This window comes from Balaenoptera acutorostrata, chromosome 3, assembly GCF_949987535.1.
Source record: "Balaenoptera acutorostrata chromosome 3, mBalAcu1.1, whole genome shotgun sequence".
NCBI classification, from domain to species: Eukaryota; Metazoa; Chordata; class Mammalia; order Artiodactyla; family Balaenopteridae; genus Balaenoptera; species Balaenoptera acutorostrata.
In genome coordinates, this window is record NC_080066.1 from 154,561,428 (window position 1) to 154,585,144 (window position 23,717).

Sequence of the window (23,717 nt, forward strand, 5' to 3'; positions counted from 1 at the left end):
TCTAAGTTGGGTGACATGCAAGGTAAATATGGTTTCAGTGATGGCGTGCCCTAGCAGGTTTTTGTGCACAAGGAGCAACTAATAGGCTGAACCATAGAACTTTTATTACTTCTAGTGGCACAAAGAATTTTTTTCCAAGGTTCTGATGATTTTTTTTTTCTGTTTTTCTTCCTAACACATTCTTAAGTGGATATGTTCATAGATTTGGGGTGCAGGCTGCACAAAGAAATTATTCTTTCATGGATACAGTTAGAACTTTTGCTGTGGGCTGTAATAATAAACTCTGCATTATAACCTACTGCCTAGCCTTCTACTGGAAAAGTAGTATTTCAATAGGGAAAGTCATTTGAAAAGAGAGACTATCACACATGGTGTTAACTAAGAACTTGGAAGATTAGGGGATATTAATAAACTACTGTAAGGCCTTTTCTTTAGTTGTATGCTGTTTGGTCATCATTCATTCATCATTTGCTGACTCCCTACTGTGTGCCAGGCACTTTGTTTAGGTACTACCCCTAAGGAGCTTATATCCTCATGGGAAGGTCAGGTGTGGAAATGGAGAACTACAATTTGTAGTGACAAGTGCCTAAAGGTGTGCAGCAGAGTGATAGCAGCACAGAGGAGCGGCTCCTCACTCAGGCTCAGGGAGCTTTTCTTAGAGGTGGTGGTGCTCAGGCTGACTTGGAAGGCGAGGTTTCAATCCATACGAAAGCAGTCCGGCTGTTTGTCTTTTTTTTTTAACATCTTTACTGGAGTATAATTGCTTTACAATGTTGTGTTAGTTTCTGCTGTATAACACAGTGAATCAGCTATACGTATACATATATCCCCATATCCCCTCCCTCTTGCGCCTCCCTCCCACCCTCCCTATCCCACCCCTCTAGGTGGTCACAAAGCACCGAGCTGATCTCCCTGTGCTATGCGGCTGCTTTCCACTAGCTATCTGTTTTACATTTGGTGGTGTATATGTGTCCATGCCACTCTCTCACTTCATCCCGACTTACCCTTCCCCCTCCCTGTGTCCTCAAGTCCATTCTCTACGTCTGCATCTTTATTCCTGTCCTGCCCCTAGGTTCATCAGAACCATTTTTTTTTTTTAGGTTCCATATATATGTGTTAGCATACGGTATTTGTTTTTCTCCTTCTGACTTACTTCACTCTGTCTGACAGACTCTAGGTCCATCCACCTCACTACAGATAACTCAGTTTCATTTCTTTTTATGGCTGAGTAATATTCCATTGTATATATGTGCCACATCTTCTTTATCCATTCATCTGTCGATGGACACTTAGATTGCTTCCATGTCCTGGCTATTGTAAATAGTGCTGCAGTGAACATTGTGTTATAAGCCTCTTTTTGTTTTTGTTCTTGTTTTGTTTGCTTTTTTTAATAAATTTTTAAAATTTATTTGTTTTTATTTTTGGCTGCATTGGGTCTTTGTTGCTGCATGCAGGCTTTCTCTAGTTGGGGCTAGCGGGGGCTACTCTTCATTGTGGTGCGTGGGCTTCTAATTGCTGTGGCTTCTCTTGCTGAGGAGCATGGGCTCTAGGCACGTGGGCTCAGTAGTTGTGGCTCGTGGGCTTAGTTGCTCCACGGCATGTGGGATCTTCCGGGACCAAGGCTCGAACCTGTGTCCTCTGCATTGACAGGTGGATTTTTAACCACTGCACCACCAGGGAAGCCCCATCTTTTTGAATTACGGTTTTCTCAGGGTATATGCCCAGTAGTGGGATTGCTGGGTCATATGGTAGTTCTATTTTTAGTTTTTTAAGGAACCTCCATACTGTTCTCCATAGTGGCTGTATCAATTTACATTCCCACCAACACAGCTGTTTGTCTTAATACCAAATAAAATAATGGCTGTGTGTGCTCTTTGGGAGGACTGTATGAGTAACACCGTGTTATGTCAGATGCTGGAAGTGTATTATTTGCCCTTCTCCCTTTACCTTTGCTGCCTAGAGCTGTGCTGTGCTGAGATTGGTATCCTTGCTTTTATCAGGTTTCCTGTTGCCTTTAAGGCCTTACCCTGGTTGGAGTGGGTGTGAGCTTCTTGTTTCTTTGTGTATCTCATTATCCACATCATTATCTTCATTCTTTTACCAGCAGTGCTGGTGGCTGGACTTGGAAACATAAGGAAGCCTAGGCTGTGTTTCTGGCGCACTCAGCTCTAGGGAAATATTGCTTATTGCTTCAGACCATTGCTGAAAGCAAGATGAGAGAATGTGGACAATTATAGCTCATCCTTGTCCTGCCTGACATCATTCCTGGGCCAGTGGATACAAAGTAGGTTGCAAACATGAAGGTTCTTTGGGGTAGAGGGAAGAAATTTAAAAAATTTTTAAATGTATCTTAAATAAATACAGTTACTTATTATCTTATCCTTAAAAATTTTTTTTTTGCTTTAAGTTGTACATGCATTAGTCTAGCAGCACGTATTTTTGTTTTATGTGTGTGTATTACATATATAAGAAGGGTTTGTTCACATTTTTTCCTGGTGAGGGTGCACAATCAATAGTTTGGCAACCCCTGATCTGTGGAAAACGGTCAGCACAAGTGACCTATGCAGGTTTTAGGAAATGTGGATGATGGTCTCACTTAGCCCTCAGGGCTCCCTGTTTTCCTTAATAGCAGGGTCCCTGCCCACTAAGTAGTCAGTAGAGAAGGAGCAGTCTAGCTCCAGTGTGGCTGACTGATGAGATCGGATTCACAAGTAGATGGTGGGCTTTGTAAAGAGTGGACCGTTTAACAAAGCCTGGCACCTAGGAAGGAATGTTAAAGAGTGCTGGTGGTAGGGAAGAGGCAGGTGAATGACCGTATGAAAAACTGTTTCGAATGGAAATTTTATCTTTTTCTTGTTCCATTTTATTTGTAGTAGGAAAAGATTTGTTTCAAAGCATCTGGGCAGCATTGGGAATTTCATACCCATTATTAGAACGATGTGTGTGTGTGTGTGTGTGTGTGTGTGTGTGTGTGTATGTGTGGTGTGACTATGTTATCATTAGTGGTATAATTTTATTTTGCGAAGAGAGAAGTGTTTCCTGTTTTATCACAGCTTTCCCCGAGGAGGGCTGGTGTATTAATTTGCTGTATTGCCTCCTGGCTGTTCCCAGGCTGTTTTTCCTCTTCATCATGGAATTTTTAATGGCCCTACTGCCTCTTGGGAAGCATGTGAGGAAGAGTTCCTTGGGGAGTGCTTCCCTTTTTTCACATGCCTATAATTACTCTCCTGTAAGAGCACAAAGAGTTTGATAATCATGCCTGAACTGTGAAGATTTCCTGCTTTCGGGTTACTGAGCGGAGGCTGCTTCCTGCCTGGACGTGGCCGGTTCCACTCCCCCAGACCCTCAGCTGCAGGAGAGGGAGTGCTCCTCAAGCACCTGCTTCCTCACTGCTGGAGCCTTAACACAGCTCTGGTTCTCTGAGTGAGGCCTGGGGACCGCTGGGGGGCGATGAGTGACCTCAAGGTACTCTCTTGTTTAGAATTTCATTGCATAAACAAAAAAATAACAGGACCGTGATTTTAAGACAACGTTTGATTGATGTGTCATTTTAATACAGCCCACATGGCAAGTGCAATGAGAGCGAGTCTTTGTGGTCTTTGTACCACCTAATCGATTTGTGGGCTAAGAGGTTTTCAGAAGTGCCACTCTAGAAATATGTAAGTTTGGTGGTTTTCATCCCTGGCTGTACTTTTGAGTCACCTGAGAAGCTTTAAAAAATATAGCCATGCTGGGCCACCACGTCCCAAGATTCTGATTTAATCGGCCTGGGATGAGGCCCAGGCATTAGCAGTATTTTGAAGCTCCCAGGTGTCTCTAATATGCAGCCAGGGTTGGGAACTATCTCCCTAAATGCATATGGTTTTATGACTGGTGCTTTGTAATTTGCTTAGCAGGAAATCCCATTTCATAATTGGTATGAGCTCTGTGCTTTGCTGTTGTGAGCACAGTTCTGTATGGGAGGTAGAACCCTGGGCTTCACTTAGCTTTGGAGAACTGCTGCAGGTGAGGAAGAGAGTGCTAGGGTCTAGCACAGTGCCCAGCACATAGTGATTAACAAATGGGCAGAGTTGGTGGGTGGGTTGTGGATAGTGGGCAGGGTACCTAGATGAAATTCGTAAACCAGCTGTTTTGGTTTGGTTGTTTTGGTTGCTGGTATTGGGCTGTTGCTATTAAAGTAGTAAGACTTGGTTCCGGTATTAAGAATTGCTGCTGCTCAAAGTATGAAAGTAGAATGCAGAGGGAACTCGGGATTTTTTTCTGCAGAAATTTTTCACAGTAAATGGGTTAAAAAAATTTTTCCATTTAGTTTTTATACAGTTTTAGAAAAAATAATTAAAATTACCTTCATAAATTAAAAAGAGATATTACAGTGATATATAATTTATAAGTAGATATTTATGTATTGGTTTCATGCTCAAAATTTTATTGGAAAGACTATATAATCTGAAAAGTTGTAGACCAATAATAATGTAGAAGAGTAGCATTCAGTCTACAGGTCCAGTAATAGTGGGCCATCCATTTAAAGAAATTTGATGTGTCTATTTAATAGATTACTATAAAGCCACTAAATTCACCACTAAATTACATGGAAAAGAATTGTATTTCATAGCAGTGGAAAAAACTTAAGAAAGCATATATAAATATAAAAGTTTAACGTGTATTTTTATTTTCACATGAGTCAAAAACGTAAGGTTATATAATACAATTTTAATTCTGTGAGTGTATGTATGTATCTACTGTATTTTTGCATTCTTCTGTGTCATTTTTCTATGTTTTCTGTAAGTACATGGAATACTTTTTAAATTAAAAAATATGTAGGTATTTGAAGGTTATGTCATATTCAGATTTATGGGACTCACATTCTCTAGAATATTGTTAGCATTCAATTTATATTTAGTGAATCCTTGGATGGATAAATGAATTAATGAATAAAAATTTTCTTATTCTAAAAAAAAAAAAAAAAAAAAGAATTGCTGCTGCTCCAACGGCAGATGGTGTGATTGGTGTTCTGGTAGAGGTGGTGGTATTGCTGTCAAGGACACAGTCATGGAATGGTAATAAGGAACTAGTGCTGTAGGCAGCTTTTCCCAAAATGAGAGATTTATTGATTGTGAAGGATAGCTTTTTTTTTTTTTTTTAACCATTATTGTCTTAGAAAACCATAACTGGAACTTATCAATTGCTACATCTCTGTGTGATGCACAAGTCACCAGTTGTAGTTTTTGAGTGTCTTGCGGCAGTTTTGAGTTTTCTCCAACTTTCCTGACCTTTCCTCTATTTTGGGTGGTGACTTGGTAATGTATCACCATTTCCATTTATTCCTTCTTAATCTCATATTAGTGTGAGGCAGACTCAGGTAAGAATCTTGGCTTTACCTGGGCGAAAGACTTAACCTCTCCATACCTCAATTTCCTCACCTCGAAAATGAAAATATCAATATTTTGGGGGCTAGTGGGGCTCAAAATGAAATAGTATATTTGAATATTTAGCATACTGGTAGCTAAAATTATTATTTTTGTTATATAGTTACCACCCTACCCTGTTCTTAGGATAATTTCAGTTTTACAAACCTTGAGTTGGCTTCCAGAGTCGTTTGCTAATGAGAAGTAGTACAGCTTCTTGAGGTGCTTAAAATGACCTCAAGTGGACTATAAGAGGAGGCATTTGGACAGTGCTTGGGTGAAAAAGAGAGAGACCTTCCTGCCCGTTACAGAGTTGAAATGTGATAGGCTGCACTCATTGTAATTCATTTTATCTGTTCACAAACGTTATGATCTGCATATCAGAGTTGTGTGCCCAGCTGGCTGTGCCACTTGACAAGGAGTTTCAAAGAGCAAAAAGAAGACTCAATTCATACTATTTATTTTGACCTTTGGAGCCATAGTAAACAGCCTCAGGTTTTACCTCAGGGCTTGGGGGAAAGAACCTTTTATTAGTCCTCTATCTTTTGGGATGCTGTGATGCACAGCAGCTCTTGCTCACCTCTTTAGTGCCTCGGTTTTGGTCATGTGTTAGGAAATGTTTCTGCTCTAATGTTGTCCATAAGGCTGCCCAATCCTACTGGAATTCCCATTATATAGTACACAGTTCTGGAATCTTTTGTCCTCTGTTGGACAGTCTTGTTTATAGCAGCTCTCAGCCAGCTGGCATCTTACTGCCGGAGTGGAATGATGAAAGCATTTTCTCTCTCTCCGTTTTGCTATTGTAATATACCCATCCTTCTAACTGATGTGAAACTATTCTGCTCCTGTGGGTGGCATGAAACAGCTTCATGATATGCTAACCTTGGCCCAGCCAAGGGAAGTAGATTATGGAGAATTTTCAGGTGCTAGTGAGCAGTTTGTCATAGACTGCTGAGGGTTAGTTAGGTTTGAGTGAAAACACTAGTGGGATTGCTAAGATCTCTTCCTATTAGATAAAGCTCCTTTGTGTCCTCTAATTGTGAGGTCGTTTTCTCTCTCTGGCTGCTTCTAGTGTCATAGGCCTGGATCCTCTCATATGTGCAAGTTTGTGAAAATACATTTCCCCTACTGGGTGTTTAATAAATGTCAGTTAACCCTGAAGGTAAAAATCACATGTGAGGAAGGGGTTTCTACATCCTTAGATTTAATCCTCTTTTTCCACAATTTACCCTCACACTTTCCTTGTTCCTTGATTACAGCTCAGTGTCCTGTATCTGTTAGTTCTTTATGCTTCGGCCTCCCTCACTATGTTGTGAGCTCCTGGTGGACAGGCCCTTGGCTCAGTCATCTTGTATATAACCTCTCTACATCCAGCATAATGTAGGCCTCCATAAATTTTTGTTAAAAATAATTGAGGTGAATAGATTAGTAATTAAGGAGAATAATTGGAATATATGATTTATATGATCTATGGTCCTTAGAAATATCAATAATTTTTTCCTGATGTTACTTATTTGTGTGTGCTTAAGGAAAAGTACAGCAAATAAATACCTTTTCCCAGTAAATTTTATTTTTATTTCATACCAAAAACTGAACTTTTCAATGAGTTTTTAAAATGAGTGATTTTTGAAGGTGAACCATTCCTTAAATTAGCTTGCCATCGGCAGATAAAGATTGTTTTCTTTCCTTAGGAGTGACTCTAAACATCTTTGTTCTAAATCTAAAGCAGTCATTTCAGTTATTTTTTTTTGCCAACATTGGTGCTACTAAACATGCATGTATTTCTCAAAGTAAGTTTTTTTTGTTGTTTTTGTTTTTCCCTAAAAGTACATTCCTGCCCCAGGGACATAGTGATCTGCCTAGTTTCCTAAGTAACACTGCAGTTATAACAACTCACCTGATCTTTTCAGTTACCTGCAGTAAAAAATGAAATAGATTTGTTTTGTTTATGTGTGGATATACAGAATACTCTTTCAATTAATTGTTAATCTTCAGCATTCACCTTCACATTTATGAAGTGAATTTAGTGTTTTTCCCTGAAGTAAGAATTTTTGAAGAGTGTATTTATTATTTTTAATGTTCATTCCACTTCCACCTCCCTGAGTTCTTTTCGGCAAATGCTGCTGAATGTGATGCTTTTAGGGGAAGTACTGACCTGGCATTCATGCTGTGAAAGAAGTAGTGCCCAAAGAATACTGAGGCCCAGATCAGATGAAACAGAAAAAGAGTGAGCTTTGCTGTCTGTCTTTTCTCTGGGTTAATTGCTTGCATACTGGGGAACAATACTTTTATCTACATTTATATTCATTTAGTCATTCTGTTATTCTTTAAGTTAAGTATTTAGATTTGTTTTATGGACTAGCTTGGCTTTGGGAATTTGGTCTATTTTTTTTAGCTCAGTAATTTTCACAGTAGGTAGAAGCTTATGAGAATTACCTGAGGAAGAATTTCAAAATAAACATTACAGATTCTTCTCCCATCCCAGCATGGTGGGAGATGTGTATTTTGTGAAAGTTCCTTACATGATTCTGATAACCATATGCCACTTCAATTGAGAAGGAAGTTTTAACTTGGTAGAGATTTTAGCTTAACTAATACTTAGCCTTTTTTGCCCCTGCATAATTGAAAGGTCCTCTCCCTCCTCACACAGTACATGGTTCAACACAAAAGCAACTGTGTACTGCTCTTAAAAAGAGTTTTTAAAAATCTAGTTAAATCTTCTACCGTTCAACCTATAAGGATGGGGGTTTGTGTGTTGGTGAGAAGGGGAAGCCCACACTCTTCTCCTGTCCTTTGTGATGCCTCGCCTGTGTGTTGTCCCTTTTCAGTTTCTGTCTTTTGAGACAGTGACACAGAGTAAAAGAACACAATTTTCTTTTTGTTCTTCAGAATACAAAAAAGTAGTTTAATAACGAAAATAATGTAGTAGTTTATAATAACCAAAATATGAAAGGTCTACAAAAAAGTAACATGCAAAAATAAAACAACACAAATTAAAGAAATAACACATTAAACAGAAAGGGAGCCAAGTGGTTAAATACTCCTAAGTGAAAATGGGGGTGGGGATAGTTCAATCTGTTTTTCCTTCCCTTCCTTAATGCTTTATGTCTACAATTTATAGATACGGAATTTTGGGGGATAAACAGAAAATTGGAACTGCCTCTTGAATAGGACGCTGAGCTGCAGCAGTTGCCTGCCGCCACGCACAGGTCCCCAAAGAACACAAGGGGCCCTTCCAGCCCACACAGAGTGCTCTCCACTCCGGTGCAGGCCTCTCCTAACGTCCTGAATGTGCCGCACAGCACGGCAGGTTCATCTCCTGTCTCCTTTAATCCTCCTGCTCCGAGCACCCAGCTTCCTCTTGGCTTTCCCCTGGCTCGTTCTGAGTTCTCGTCCTTCTTTGTCCTCTAACGCAGCGGTCCCCAACCTTTTTGGCACCGGTTTCATGGAAGACAGTGTTTCCATGGACGGGGGTGGGGGGGTGGGGGGATGGGGGATGGTTCAGGCAGTAATGTGAGCGATGGGGAGCAGCAGATGAAGCTTCACTCGCGTGCCGGCCACTCACCTCCTGCCGTGCGGCCCGTTTCCTAACAGGCCTCGGACTGCTACCAGTCCGCGGCCCAGGGGTTGGGGACCCCTGCTCTAAGGTTTTTCCCAAGTAGGGAAAATTAGATTTCCCCAAGCTGTAAACTCTGCCATTACTAGGGTTCACTTGGACCTGTCCTGCTGTAACAGTTTGGCTGTGTCTCATCCTCCCTCCCCACGTCTTTACTAGGAAGGGACACAGAGAAGATATCCCTTCTGTACTCAGCCCTAAGTTGTGAAGTTATTCTACTTCTTTTGAAATAGCTCTCCAACCTGGAAATGATCTTAAGAGAAATGTTTTAAGAGGGCAGGAGCACTAAGCTGAATTTCAGGAATGAGCATGACTTCTCTTTATCTCTGCCTCAGTTTCTCTCTTATGCAGATTCTGTAACTAGGAAAGCTGTGCAGCTGGAAATGGGACTAGGCTACAAGCCCATTAGGGAAGAGACTGTCTGTTTTGTTCACCACCGTATTCCCCCAGTGCTCAGTAAAAACTCAGTGAACAATGAAAGAAGCAAAAAAAAACCCCTCCTGAGTAGAAAGGAAGTAGTCCACACAGAAATATATACTTTTACAACAAAATAAGGTTATTGACTTAATAAACTGTGTTACCTGGTTTCAGAAAGCCTTCAGTTCTTTCCTAAGTTATAACCAGAGGAATTTACAAAATTTGAAGGTGTAACAATTAGGAGTGGGAATGGGGTGGTAGAAGTAGATCATTTACTGCAGAGAAGTTACAGACTGAAGGCTTAGCAGTTGGGGGGGGGGGTCATTTAATGTAGGGACGATTAACCCTGAAGCCCTTAACATCACCGAGCAGGGACGAGTGGGGATCCAAGAAGCAAGGCCTAGAGGGGCTGGTAGTGCAAGGGCCACCTAAACCTTTCAGTCCACAGCAGCCTTCTAAGGACGTTGCAGAATATAGTGCAGTGAATAACTATGTGCAGAATAGTAGGTAAATACTTATTTTCACTTTACTAAAATAAATAAACATTTAAAAAACTACCATATTTCCATTTAAAGTGGTTAAAAATGTAAACATTTTGGTGCATAAATGGCTTCATCTTTTTACTCCATAATGTGTCATTCCTGGAAAATGTGAGATAAATGTTACTGACTAGGTCCATAAAGGAGTGATAATATGTGCCTTCAGCCATCTTACTGACATACATCAAACATGCAGAGCTATGAAATGATGGATGGTGTGTAAACAAAAGGCAGTATTTATTTCATTTAGCTCAAGTTGATACTTTGAGAATTACTATCTTAAAACCCTTTTGAGTGCTTTTCTTATGCTTGTTATTTTGCATCTGTCAAAACTTAGCATTTTATAAACATTGATTGACCTTGAAGAGCAATATTTTTTTAAATATAAATTTATTTATTTTTGGCTGCATTAGGTCTTCGTTGCTGCGCGGGCTTTTCTCTGATTGCGGCGAGTGGGGGCTACTCTTAATTGCGGTGCGCGGGCTTCTCATTGGTGGTGGCCTGTCTTGTGGAGCACGGGCTCTAGGCACACAGCCTTCAGTAGCTGTGTGGCATGTGGGCTTAGTTGCTCCACGGCACGTGGGATCTTCCTGGACCAGGGCTTGAAGTGGTGTCCCCTGCATTGGCAGGCGGATTCCTAACCACTGCGCCACCAGGGAAGCCCTCCATATGCTTTTAAACTGTGGAAGTTGCCAGATTGGGGACCTCTGAATAGGAAAATTTGCCCATTCAACAGTAGTCTTGTTGCCTTGCTAACTAGGTTCTCTTAGATTTGACTCAGGTTTCAGTTTTAAGACTATTAAGCCATGAGACTTGATTCCCCACCTAGGACTACGAATTAGGAGTTCATCTGATATAATTTTATTAGAGTCCTTTTTATATGTTTTGTACTCTGGCTGTGTTTTAAAAATTGTGGTAAAATATCATAACATAAAATTTACCATTTTAGGGAATTCCCTGTCAGTCCAGTGGTTAGGACTTGGCACTTTCACTGCTGTGGGCCCAGGTTCAATCCTGGTGGGCAACTAAGATCCCATAAGCTGTGCAGCATGGCCAAAAAAAAGAAAATATTTTACCATTTTAACCACCTATAAGTGTACAATTGAGTATTTTGTTTTTAGAACTTTTAGTCATTCATATCAGTTTTATTCAACAGATATTTAGTGGGGATCAGCTATTTGCCTTGCGTGGAAGTTGGTAGATCACTGGAAAATTATGCAAGAAATGTAAATATGGTCCCTGTTCTCAAGGAGATTAGCCTCATTTGGGAAAAAAGATATGTATACACCGGATAAATAATGATTCATGGTAGATAAGGCCTAGGATGTTCAAGGAAAGCTTTGTATAAATGTGAGGCTCAGCTTGGTCCTTAGTCAGAGGTAGGATCTATCTAGGTTGAGAGGAAGGAGGAAGTAGGGAACTAAAATAGCGTGCCAGCGTCCTAGCTATGGCAATCAGAAGAAGAAGAAATGAAAGAAATCCAAATTGGAAAAGAAGAAGTAAAACTGTCACTGTTTGCAGATGACATGATACTATACATAGAAAATCCTAAAGATGCTACCAGAAAACTACTAGAGCTCATCAGTGAGTTCTGTAAAGTTGCAGGATACAAAATTAATGCACAGAAATCTCTTGCATTTCTGTACACTAACAACAAAAGATCAGAAAGAGAAATTAAGGAAACAATCCCTTTTAGCATTGCATCAAAAAGAATAAATACCAGGAGTAAACCTACCTAAGGAGGCAGAAGACCTGTACTCAGAAAACTGTAAGACTCTGATGAAAGAAATCGAAGATGAGACAAACAGATGGAAAAATATATTCTTGGATTGGAAGAGTCAATATTGTCAAAATGACTGTACTACCCAAGGCAATCTGCAGATTCAGTGCAATCCCCATCAAATTACCAATGGCATTTTTCACAGAACTAGAACAAAAAAATCTTAAAATTTGTATGGAGACACAAAAGACCCCGAATAGCCAAAGCAATCTTGAGAAAGAAAAACAGAGCTGGAGGAATCAGGCTCCCTGACTTCAGACTATACTACAAAGCTACAGTCATCAAAACAGTATTGGTACTGGCACAAAAACAGAAATACAGATCAATGGAACAGGATAGAAAGTCCAGAGATAAATCCATGCATCTATGGTCAATTAATCTACGACAGAAGGAGGCAAGAATATACAATGGAGAAAAGACAGTCTCTTCCATAAGTTGTGCTGGGAACACTGGGCAGCTACTTGTAAAAGAATGAAATTAGAACATTCTCTAACACCATACACAAAAATAAACTCAAAGTGGATTAAAGACCTAAATGTAAGACCAGATACTATAAAATTCTTAGAGGAAAACATAGGCAGAACACTCTTTGACATAAATTGCAGCAATATCTTTTTGGATCCACCTCCTTGAGTAATGAAAATAAAAACAAACAAATGGGACCTGATTAAACTTAAAAGCTTTTGCACAACAAAGGAAACCATAAACAAAACAAAAAGACAACCCACAGAATGGGAGAAAATATTTGCAAACGAGTCTACTGACAAGGGATCAATCTCTAAAATATACAAACAGCTTATGCAGGTCAATATCAAAAAAATAAATAAATAAATAAACAACCCAGTCAAAAAGTGGGCAGAAGATCTAAAAAGACATTTCTCCAAAGAAGACGTACAGATGGCCACAAAGCACATGAAAAGATGCTCAACATCACTAATCATTAGAGAAATGCAAATCAAAACTACAATGAGGTACCACCTCACTCCAGTCAGAATGGCCATCATTAAAAAGTCTACAAATAAGAAATGCTGGAGAGGCTGTGAAGAAAAGGGAACCCTCCTGCATTGTTGGTGGGAATGTAAGTTGGTGCATCCACTGTAGAAAACAGTGTGGAGGTTCCTCAGAAAACTAAAAATAGAATTACCATATGATCCAGCAGTCCACTCCTGGGCATATATCCAGAGAAAATGAGTCTGTCATACAGAGTGAAGTAAGTCGGAAAGAGAAAAACAAATACCATATGCTAACACATATATATGGAATCTAAAAAAAAAAAAAAAAAAAAAGGTTCTGAAGAACCTAGGGGCAGGACAGGAATAAAGACGCAGACCTAGAGAATAGACTTGAGGACATGGGGAGGGGGAAGGATAAGCTGGGACAAAGTGAGAGAGTGGCATGACATATATACACTACCAAGTGTAAAGTGGATAGCTGGTGGGAAGCAGCCACATAGCACAGGGAGATCAACTCGGTGCTTTGTAACCACCTAGCGGGTGGGATAGGGAGGGTGAGAGGGAGACGCAAGAGGGAGGAGATGTTGGGATGTATGTATATGTATAGCTCATTCACTTTGTTATAAAGCAGAAACTAACACACCATTGTAGAGCAATTATACTCCAATAAAGATGTTAAAAAAAAGGTACATGCACCCCAATGTTCATTGCAGCACTATTTACAATAGCCAAGACATAGAAGCAACCTAAATGTCCATTGACAGAAGAATGGGTAAAGAAGATATGGTACGTATATACAGTGGAATATTACTCAGCCGATTAAAAAGAATGAAATAATGCCATTTACAGCAACATGGATGGACCTAGAGATTATCATACTAAGTGAAGTAAGTCAGACAAAGACAAATACCATATGATATCACTTTTATGTGGAATCTAAAAAACTCTGCAGGGCTTCCCTGGTGGCGCAGTGGTTGGGGGTCTGCCTGCCAATGCGGGGGATGCGGGTTCGGGCCCTGGTCCGGGAGGATCCACATGCCACAGAGCAGCCGCGACTGCTGAGCCTGCACTCTGGAACCCACATGACACAACTGCTGAAGCACGGGCACCTGGAGCCCGTGCTCCGCAACAGGAGAGGCCGCCACAATGGGGGGGCCTGCGCACTGCAGTGAAGAGTAGCCCCCGCTCAACGCAGCTGGGGAAGGCCCGCGCGCAGGGGTGAAGACCCAACACAGCTGAAAATAAATAAATAAATAAATAAATTTTTAAAAATAAATAAATAAAAAACTATACAAATGAACTTATTTACAAAACAGAAACACGTAGAAAGCAAATTTATGGTTACCGAATGGGAAGGGTTGTGGGAGAGATAAATTAGGAGTTTGGGATTAACATATATACACTACAATATATAAAATAGATAATCAACAGGGACCTACTGTATAGCACAGGGAACTCTACTCAGTATTCTGTAATAACCTGTATAGGGAAAGAATCTGAAAAAGAATGGATATATGTATATGTTTAACTGAATCACTTCGCTGTACACCTGAAACTAACACAATATTGTAAATCAACTATACTCCAGTATAAAAATAAAAATTTTTAAACAAATAGCTTACCAGCTATTTCAGTGTTAAGTCCATTGCCTTTCAGAGAATCTTTTGCTTTTCTAGCTTTGAAGCTCTCACTTTTCTTTTTTTTTTTGGCCGTGATGCATGGCATGTGAGATCTTAGTTCCCTGACCAGGGATCAAACGCACACCCCCTGCAGTGGAAGCGCAGAGTCTTAACCACTGGACCGCCAGGGAAGTCCCTTTTTTTAAAATAAGCTGAATATTCAGTTGAGGGAACATATTATTGCCACATAATATTTTTAAAAATCACAGAAACTAAACTTACTTATTTTGTGATATAGACACTATTAAAAATCCAGATTTATAGTGATAGAAGGGTTAAACTTCCTATTAAAATTCTGTGCAAATATCTGTGTTCGTGTAGCGTTAAACTTTTCAATATATTACCAGTTGGGAATAGGTATTTCATTAGTAAGTTTAGAACAATTTCGGTTATAGTTTTTATGAAAAATAATTGTACAAAAAATAACATGTAATGAAACACATATTTATTGAAATTAATCATGAATGTCTGCTGTTCTGAATTCAGATAAGAAGTTTACAGTGGGTGTATATAGTGTATAAAGAATAAGTTATGATTAATTCTGAATAATCTTGTACTGACACTTGATGGCAAAGGATGATGCCCATTTTGTTAGTATATGTCTATAGTGGGTCAGAGGTTTCATCTGGGCTGAACATATTCTCTTACAATAAGAATTACAAAGTTAAAACAATATTTTTTCTTTCTCATATCTGCAGACAGGCAAACATACACCTGGGACCGCCATGTTCACGTGACATCAAGAGGAAGCGGAAACCTGTGGCTACAGCATCTCTGTCCAGCCCAAGTGCCAGTAATTATATATGTAGTTATCCTTTACTGACCACCTACTGTGTGTCAGGCACTAAATTATATGTTTTATATACCTTTTCATCTCTGACCCTGAAGTCTGTGCTTTTTCACTGTGTCTTACAGCTTTCTTGAGTTTGAGTCCCTATATTCCACTATCAACAGTCTTTAGTCATCTGTACTTTTGCTCTAGCACAGACAGGAAATTAGGTGTGTGGTAATGAAAATCCTGGTAGGGTTGCAGTTTAGTCAATAGTGAAGGAGCCACATGGGTTGATTTACTTTCATGTTTGGTATACAGCACAATACATTATCACTGTTTTAATGTCTAGTAGAGTGCTAGTATTTTACCATTCAAGAAATTTCTAATTAAGTTTTCAAGTTAAAACTTAAGGTTTTCTAGGCAAAACTGGCTCATAGAAACCAAAATAATGGTTATCTTCAGTGGGAGGTAGTGACCAGAGGAGGACATAAAAATGTCTTCTGGGATGCTGGAAATGCTTTATATCAAGAACTTGGTGGGGATTACATGAGTATATACACATGTAAAGATTCACTGAGCTGCACATTTACATACATACAGGTATGTTATCCTTCAATGAAAAAAGGGGGATAACTACGTATTTATATCAGCAAGAATACTGGATGTCTATAGATATTTTTCTTTGAAGTTAAGATAATTAAAGGTAATTAGTAATCATAGGAAATAATACTTTGTGTATTTCAATACATTTTGGGGTGAATTACTCTGGTTAAAAAGGGCATATCTGCTTGTAGGACCTATCAGAAATACCTATGGTTATTTTCTTGATGATGGTGAATTCACTCTGAGGGAATTGAGCATATCATAAGTTATTTTATTTTCTTCAGAAAATACTATATATTATATAGATCAGAGCAATTGATACCTGAGTAAAGAGTAGACCTCAGACAGATAGGAACTCTTATTTCTCTAACTTTACTTAGTATGTTTCTGCATACTCTGAAATTGACCTGTTTGAGCTTCTGTTTGGAATGGCTGCTTGACAGTGGTTCATACTGAACATTCTTAATCATGGGTCTGATGACTGTAGTAAGTTTTTCTTAGTGATTTTCACATGGCCATGCTCTGAGCTGAACATTTTACATGAATTATTTCACTTAACCTTTGCAACAACTTTATAAGGCAGATGCTGTTTTTATTCCCAGTTTACGCATGGGAAAATTAAGGCTTAGAGAGGTTAAATCACTCGCTGAGGTTATATGGCTGATAAATTGTAGAACCAAGATCAGACCAATTTCCCTATGACTCTTGAGCTGCCCTCTTAAACACTACAGGTGTTTGGTGTTGTATACGACAGAATTGGTTCCTAACCATGACTCCATGTCAAAACCCAGATCCTCATCCGGTCTATGGAATTGGAAGCAATAAAACACAGTCTCCCCTCTTTATCTTTTTGTTCTTTTTTTCCCCCTTAATATCTAGCTCTATTTTTAGCTTTTAGTTGTTTATAAGAGAAGAGCTGTTGAGAAGAGTTTATAATCCTTATTCCATATTCAAATCAGGAAATGTACTGGGAGGTATTAAACAAGACTTGAGCATTCAGCATTTCCCCTATTGAGCCCAACTCCTCTCACTTGTTGACTCAGGCCTGCTTCACTGAACATTTTTTTTTTTCTGTCCACAACCTGAGTGCCCCATGGAGGTGAAGGACATAGCCTGAGCCCGCGCCATCAGTCAGTAGAACAAATGGGCTTGCTCTGCCTAACATCGGGCCATCTCGGATTCCACCTCTTTTATAGAAATGAGTGATGAAGAGAGGTGCGTTCCGCTTTGCCGCTGTATTAATACACATCAGGGGCCAGCTCCTGGCATTAAATCATGCTCCTGCATACATCTGTTATCGGACTCTTCACCAGTGTGATGAACAAGACTGCAGATAGAGGCTTCCTTGTGTCATTCTTTATAGGATTTTCCTAAAAGAATAAATAGCTCAGATCTCTGCCAACACTCTCTCCTGTCACTGTGATGAATTCAGCTTCTTTCTTAAACATGCAGCCACAAATCTTTTCCCTTTTCCCCTCCCCCACTAGTGGAAAGTTTTAAGTTGAAATTGACTGCATTTAAAGATATTAATAAGGCTAGAAAGGTGAAGAGCAAAAGGGAATAACATGCCTTCCTGTCTTTTTGTACTAATATTAACAAAGGCCAGGGAAAAGGACCTTTTCATAGGATCGTTAGGTAGATCCATCTTGAAAGTGTAGCACCTCTATTTTCTCCATTTTATCTCCACTCCCCTTCCCTCTATGGCTTTATAACATGCAGGTGCCTGGTGTACAGATCCACCCCTGGATCCTAGTGAGTAACTGTGTTAACCTGCTTTTAAGGTCGATACACCAGAACAGGGAATGCCCAGCAGTGTCTCCCTCATGCCGAAGTGAACCAGCTGTCATATATGTTCTTAAAGATTGTAACTGGAAAAGAAAAAAGGGTTATTTTCTCTAAAATCTGAGAGACTTAAGTAGTTATAGGAAGCATAAGGAACTCAGGTGAAAACAAGACTTCTTTTCCTTGAGATGATTTTCTTCATTAGAATGGCAAATCAGAGCTTTGGGTGAGCAAATCCCATTCCTTCAAAAAGTAAACACATGGCTTTAGCTGAAGGAGAATTGGGATAATAAGATATTCTGTTAAGAGCCCTGACTTTTTTTTTTTTTTTTTTTGGCGGGATCTTAGTTCCCTGACCAGGGGTTGAATCCGTGCCCTCTGCAGTGGAGGCACGGAGTCCTAACCACTGGACCGGCAGGGAATTCCCACGAGCCCTGACTGTTTTGGCCATCGCAAGAGCCATTTCTGACCTTCTTCACCCTGGGATAGGATATGTGTCCTTAGAAGGGTACCCAACAGTTAACCTGTTAATTAGTTACATAAGATTTCAAATACCAGGCCAGCAGTGCTAGCGAAGCATTCACAAGGGCAGGAATTTTTACTTGTCTTGCTCACTGCCGTACCCCACGGCATCTAAAAAATAATGCTCCATACATAGAACAGTCTCTAGATATTTGTTGTATGAATAAATGAATAGAATCTTAAAGATGAAACAGAGTTATTCTCAATATTATTCTAATCCTGTGATTGGATTCAGTAGTTCCATTTCAGTTTAGCCCTTGTCTCAGGAGTCATAGGGCAGATTCTTATTGCCTACTGTGCCTTTTAATTAAGTCTAAGTGTTTTCTAAAGTTAAAAATGTTTTTTAAAATAAATATTGAATGGCCACAACAGAACATTTATAGAAGATATATAAGATATAAAGAAAACCAATACAGCAAGTATCCATATACCCACCATCCACTTTAAGAAAAGGAACATCACCTTTAAATTTTTCTTCCCACTCTCCTCAGAGGTAACCATTATCCTGATATATATTTTTGGTTAATCATTTGTCATTCTTTGTTTTTTTCAAATAGTTTTGACAGACATATGTATCTCTAAGCAGTATATTGTCTAGTTTTGCATGTTTTTGAACCTTGTGTAAATGGAATGTTATATTTTATAAGTTACAAATTTCACCCATTTATGTTCTTGAGATTCATTCAGGTCTTATCCTACCAGAATCCATTCATTTTCTTACTGCCATATGTATGGTATTCCATTTTATCAGTTGACAAATATAATACAATTAACCGTTCTTGATGAACATTTCAATCGTATTCTTATGCTGTTTTACGCTATTGTGAAAAGTACTGCACCATTCTTCAGGAGAACATATGCAAAAGTTTCTCTTGGCCATTTCACAGTTCTTAGGATAGCTATATCAAAAAAAAAAAAAAAGTTGTTGTTTGAAGGATGCGGAGAAATTGGAAACCTTGTGAATTGCTGGTGGGAATGTAAAATAGTGCAGCCACTGTGGAAGAAGATACGGTAGTTCCTCAAAAATTTAAACATAAAACTACCATGTGATCCAGCAATTCAATTCTGCTTCTGGATATATACCCAAAAGAATTGAAAGCAAAGAGTCAAATAGACATCTGTACACCCATGTTCATAGCAGCATTATTGACAGTAGCCAAAAAGTAGAAACAACCCAAATGTTCATCACTGGATGAATGGATAAATAAAATGTGGTATATACATTCAGTAGGTTATTATTCAGTCTGAAAGCCTTCATTATAAGAATGAAATTATGAACGTTACAACATGGATGAAGGCAACATGTTAAGTGAAATAAGCCAAACACAAAAGGATGAATACTGTATGATTCCACTTATAAGAGGTACCTAAAACAATCCAATTTATAGAAACAGAAAGTAGAATGGTGGTTGCCAGGGGCTGGGGGAGGAAGAGAATGCAGAGTTATTGTTTAATGGGTAGACAGTTTCCATTTGGGATGATGAAAAAGTTCTGGACATGGATGGTTGGTAATGGTTGTGCGACAGTGTGAATATACTAAATGCTACTGAACAGTATGCTTAGAAATTATTAGAATGGTACATTTTATGTATATTTTACCATAATAAAAAATATGTAGCAAAACAAAGTTTTTCTAGGACAGAGTTTTTTTGTTTTGTTTTTTGTTTTTTTAACCTCTTTAGTGGAGTATAATTGCTTTACAATGGTGTGTTAGTTTCTGCTGTATCACAAAGTGAATCAGCTATACATATACATATATCCACATATCCCCTCCCTCTTGCGTCGCCCTCCCACCCTCCCTATCCCACCCCTCTAGGTGGTCACAAAGCACCGAGCTGATCTCCCTGTGCTATGCAGCTGCTTCCCACTAGCTATCTGTTTTACGTTTGGTGGTGTATATGTGTCCATGCCACTCTGTCACTTCGTCCCAGCTTCCCCTTCCCCCTCCCCATGTCCTCAAGTCCATTCTCTACGTCTGCATCTTTGTTCCTGTCCTGGTTCTTCAGAACCTTTTTTTTTTAGATTCCATATATATGTGTTAGTATACGGTATTTGTTTTTCTCTTTCTGACTTAGAGTCTGTAGACTCTAGGTCCATCCACCTCGCTACACATAACTCAGTTTCGTTTCTTTTTATGGCTGAGTAATATTCCATTGTATATATGTGCCACATCTTCTTTATCCATTCATCTGTCGATGGACACTTAGGTTGGGTTGTTTCCATGTCCTGGCTAATGTAAATAGTGCTGCAATGAATACTGTGGTACATGACTCTTTTTTCTCTGGGTACATGCCCAGTAGTGGGATTGCTGGGTCGTATGGTAGTTCTATTTTTAGTTTTTTAAGGAACCTCCATACTGTTCTCCATAGTGGCTGTATCAATTTACATTCCCACCAACAGTGAAAGAGGGTTCCCTTTTCTCAGCACCCTCTCCAACATTTATTGTTTGTAGACTTTTTGATGATGGCCATTCTGACTGGTATGAGGTGATACCTCATTGTAGTTTTGATTTACATTTCTCTAATGATTAGTGATGTTGAGCATCCTTTCACGTGTTTGTTGGCAATCTGTATATATTCTTTGGAGAAATGTCTGTTTTGGTCTACTGCCCATTTTTGGATTGTTTGTTTGTTTTTTTGATATTGAGCTGCATGAGCTGCTTGTATATTTAGGAGATTAATCCTTTGTCAGTTGCTTCATTTGCAAATATCTTCTCCCATTCCAAGGGTTGTCTTTTTGTCTTGTTTATGGTTTCCTTTGCTGTGCAAAGGCTCTTAAGTTTCATTAGGTCCCATTTGTTTATTTTTGTTTTTATTTCCTTTACTGTAAGAGGTGGGTCAAGAAGGATCTTGCTGTGATTTATGTCATAGTGTTCTGCCTATGTTTTCCTCTAAGAGTTTTATAGTGTCTGGCCTTACATTTAGGTCTTTAATCCATTTTGAGTTTACTTTTGTGTATGGTGTTAGGAAGTGTTCTAATTTCATTCTTTTACATGTAGCTGTCCAGTTTTCCCAACACCACTTATTGAAGAGGCTGTCTTTTCTCCATTGTATATTTTTGCCTCCTTTGTCAAAGATAAGGTTACCCTATGTGTGTGGGTTTATCTCTGAGCTTTCTATCCTGTCCCATTGATATGTATTTCTGTTTTTGTGCCAGTACCATACTGTCTTGATTACTGTAGCTTTGTAATATAGTCTGAAGTCAGGGAACCTGATTCCTCCAGCTCCATTTTTCTTTCTCAAGATTGTTTTGGCTGTTAGGGGTCTTTTGTGTTTCCATACAAACTGTAAAATTTCTTGTTCTAGCTCTGTGAAAAATGCCGTTGGTAATTTGATAGAGATTGCATTGAATCTGTAGATTGCTTTGGGTAGTGTAGTCATTTTCACAGTGTTGATTCATCCAATCCAAGAACATGGTATATCTCTCCATCTGTTTGTATCATCTTTCATTTCTTTCATCAGTGTCTTACAGTTTTCTGCATACAGGTCTTTTGCCTCCTTAGGTAGGTTTATTCCTAGGTATTTTATTCTTTTTGTTGCAGTGGTAAATGGGAGTGTTTTCTTAATTTCTCTTTCAGATTTTTCATAATTAGTGTACAGGAATGCCAGAGATTTCTGTGCATTAATTTTGTATCCTGCTACTTTACCAAATTCATTGATTAGCTCTAGTAGTTTTCTGGTAGCATCTTTAGTATTCTCATGTATAGTATCATGTCATCTGCAAACAGTGACAGTTTTACTTTTTCTTTCCCGATTTGGATTCCTTTTATTTCTTTTTCTTCTCTGATTGCTATGGCTAAAACTTCCAAAACTTTGTTGAATAATAGTGGTGAGAGTGGGCAACCTTGTCTTGTTCCTGATCTTAGTGGAAATGGTTTCAGTTTTTCACCATTGAAAACGATGTTGGCTGTGGGTTTGTCATATATGCCCTTTATTATGTTGAGGTAAGTTCCCTCTATGCCTACTTTCTGGAGAGTTTTTATCATAAATCGGTGTTGAATTTTGTCAAAAGCTTTTTCTGCATTATTGAGATGATCATATAGTTTTTATCCTTCAGTTTGTTAATATGGTGTATCACATTGATTGATTTGCGTATATTGAAGAATCCTTGCATTCCTGGGATAAACCCCACTTGATCATGGTGTATGATCCTTTTAATGTGTTGTTGGATTCTGTTTGCTAGTATTTTGTTGAGGATGTTTGCATCTATGTTCATCAGTGTTATCAGCCTGTAGTTTTCTTTTTTTGTGACATCCTTGTCTGGTTTTGGTATCAGGGTGATGGTGGCCTCGTAGAATGAGTTTGGGAGTGTTCCTCCCTCTGCTATATTTTGGAAGAGTTTGAGAAGGATAGGTGTTAGCTCTTCTCTAAATGTTTGATAGAATTCACCTGTGAAGCCATCTGGTCCTGGGCTTTTGTTTGTTGGAAGATTTTTAATCACAGTTTCAATTTCAGTGCTTGTGATTGGTCTGTTCTAATTTTCTGTTTCTTCCTGGTTCAGTCTTGGAAGGTTGTGCATTTCTAAGAATTTGTCCATTTCTTCCAGGTTGTCCATTTTATTGGCATAGAGTTGTTGTAGTAATCTCTCATGATCCTTTGTATTTCTGCAGTGTCAGTTGTTACTTCTCCTTTTTCATTTCTAATTCTATTGATTTGAGTCTCCTCCCTTTTTTTCTTGATGAGTCTGGCTAATGGTTTATCAATTTTGTTTATCTTCTCAAAGAACCAGCTTTTAGTTTTATTGATCTTGCTATCGTTTCCTTCATTTCCTTTTCATTTATTTCTGATCTGATCTTTATGATTTCTTTCCTTCTGCTAACTTTGGGGGTCTTTTTGTTCTTCTTTCTCTAATTGCTTTAGGTGTAAGGTTAGGTTGTTTATTTGAGATGTTTCTTGTTTCTTGAGGTAGGATTGTATTGCTATAAACTTCCCTCTTAGAACTGCTTTTGCTGCATCCCATAGGTTTTGGGTCGTCATGTTTCCACTGTCATTTGTTTCTAGGTTTTTTTGATTTCCTCTTTGATTTCTTCAGTGATCTCTTGGTTATTTAGTAGCGTATTGTTTAGCCTCCAAGTGTTTGCATTTTTTACAGTTTCTTTCCTGTAATTGATATCTAGTCTCATAGCATTGTGGTCGGAAAAGATACTTGATATGATTTCAGTTTTCTTAAATTTACCAAGGCTTGATTTGTGACCCAAGATATGATCTGTCCTGGAGAATGTTCCATGCGCACTTGAGAAGAAAGTGTATTCTGTTTTTGGATGGAATGTCCTATAAATATCAATTAAGTCCATCTTGTTTAATGTGTCATTTAAAGCTTGTGTTTAATTATTTATTTTCATTTTGGATGATCTGCCCATTGGTGAAAGTGGGGTGTTAAAGTCCCCTACTGTGGTTGTGTTACTGTTGATCTCCCCTTTTATGGCTGTTAGCATTTGCCTTGTGTATTGAGGTGCTTCTATGTTGAGTGCATAAATATTTACAATTGTTATATCTTCTTCTTGGATTGATTCCTTGATCATCATGTAGTGTCCTTCTTTGTCTCTTGTAATAGTCTTTATTTTAAACTCTATTTTGTATGATATGAAAATTGCTACTCCAGCTTTCTTTTGATTTCCATTTGCATGGAATATCTTTTTCCATCCCCTCA

General features: G+C 38.8%; 1 protein-coding gene across 1 annotated transcript in view; it reads left to right on the forward strand.

Moving 5' to 3' along the window:
* GPATCH2L (G-patch domain containing 2 like) overlaps positions 1-23,717 on the forward strand; it is a 75,638-nt gene that overhangs the window by 28,333 nt on the left and 23,588 nt on the right. Inside the window, 1 exon segment of the mRNA XM_057542131.1 lies at positions 15,088-15,182. Coding sequence (XP_057398114.1) covers positions 15,088-15,182 — 95 coding nt within the window.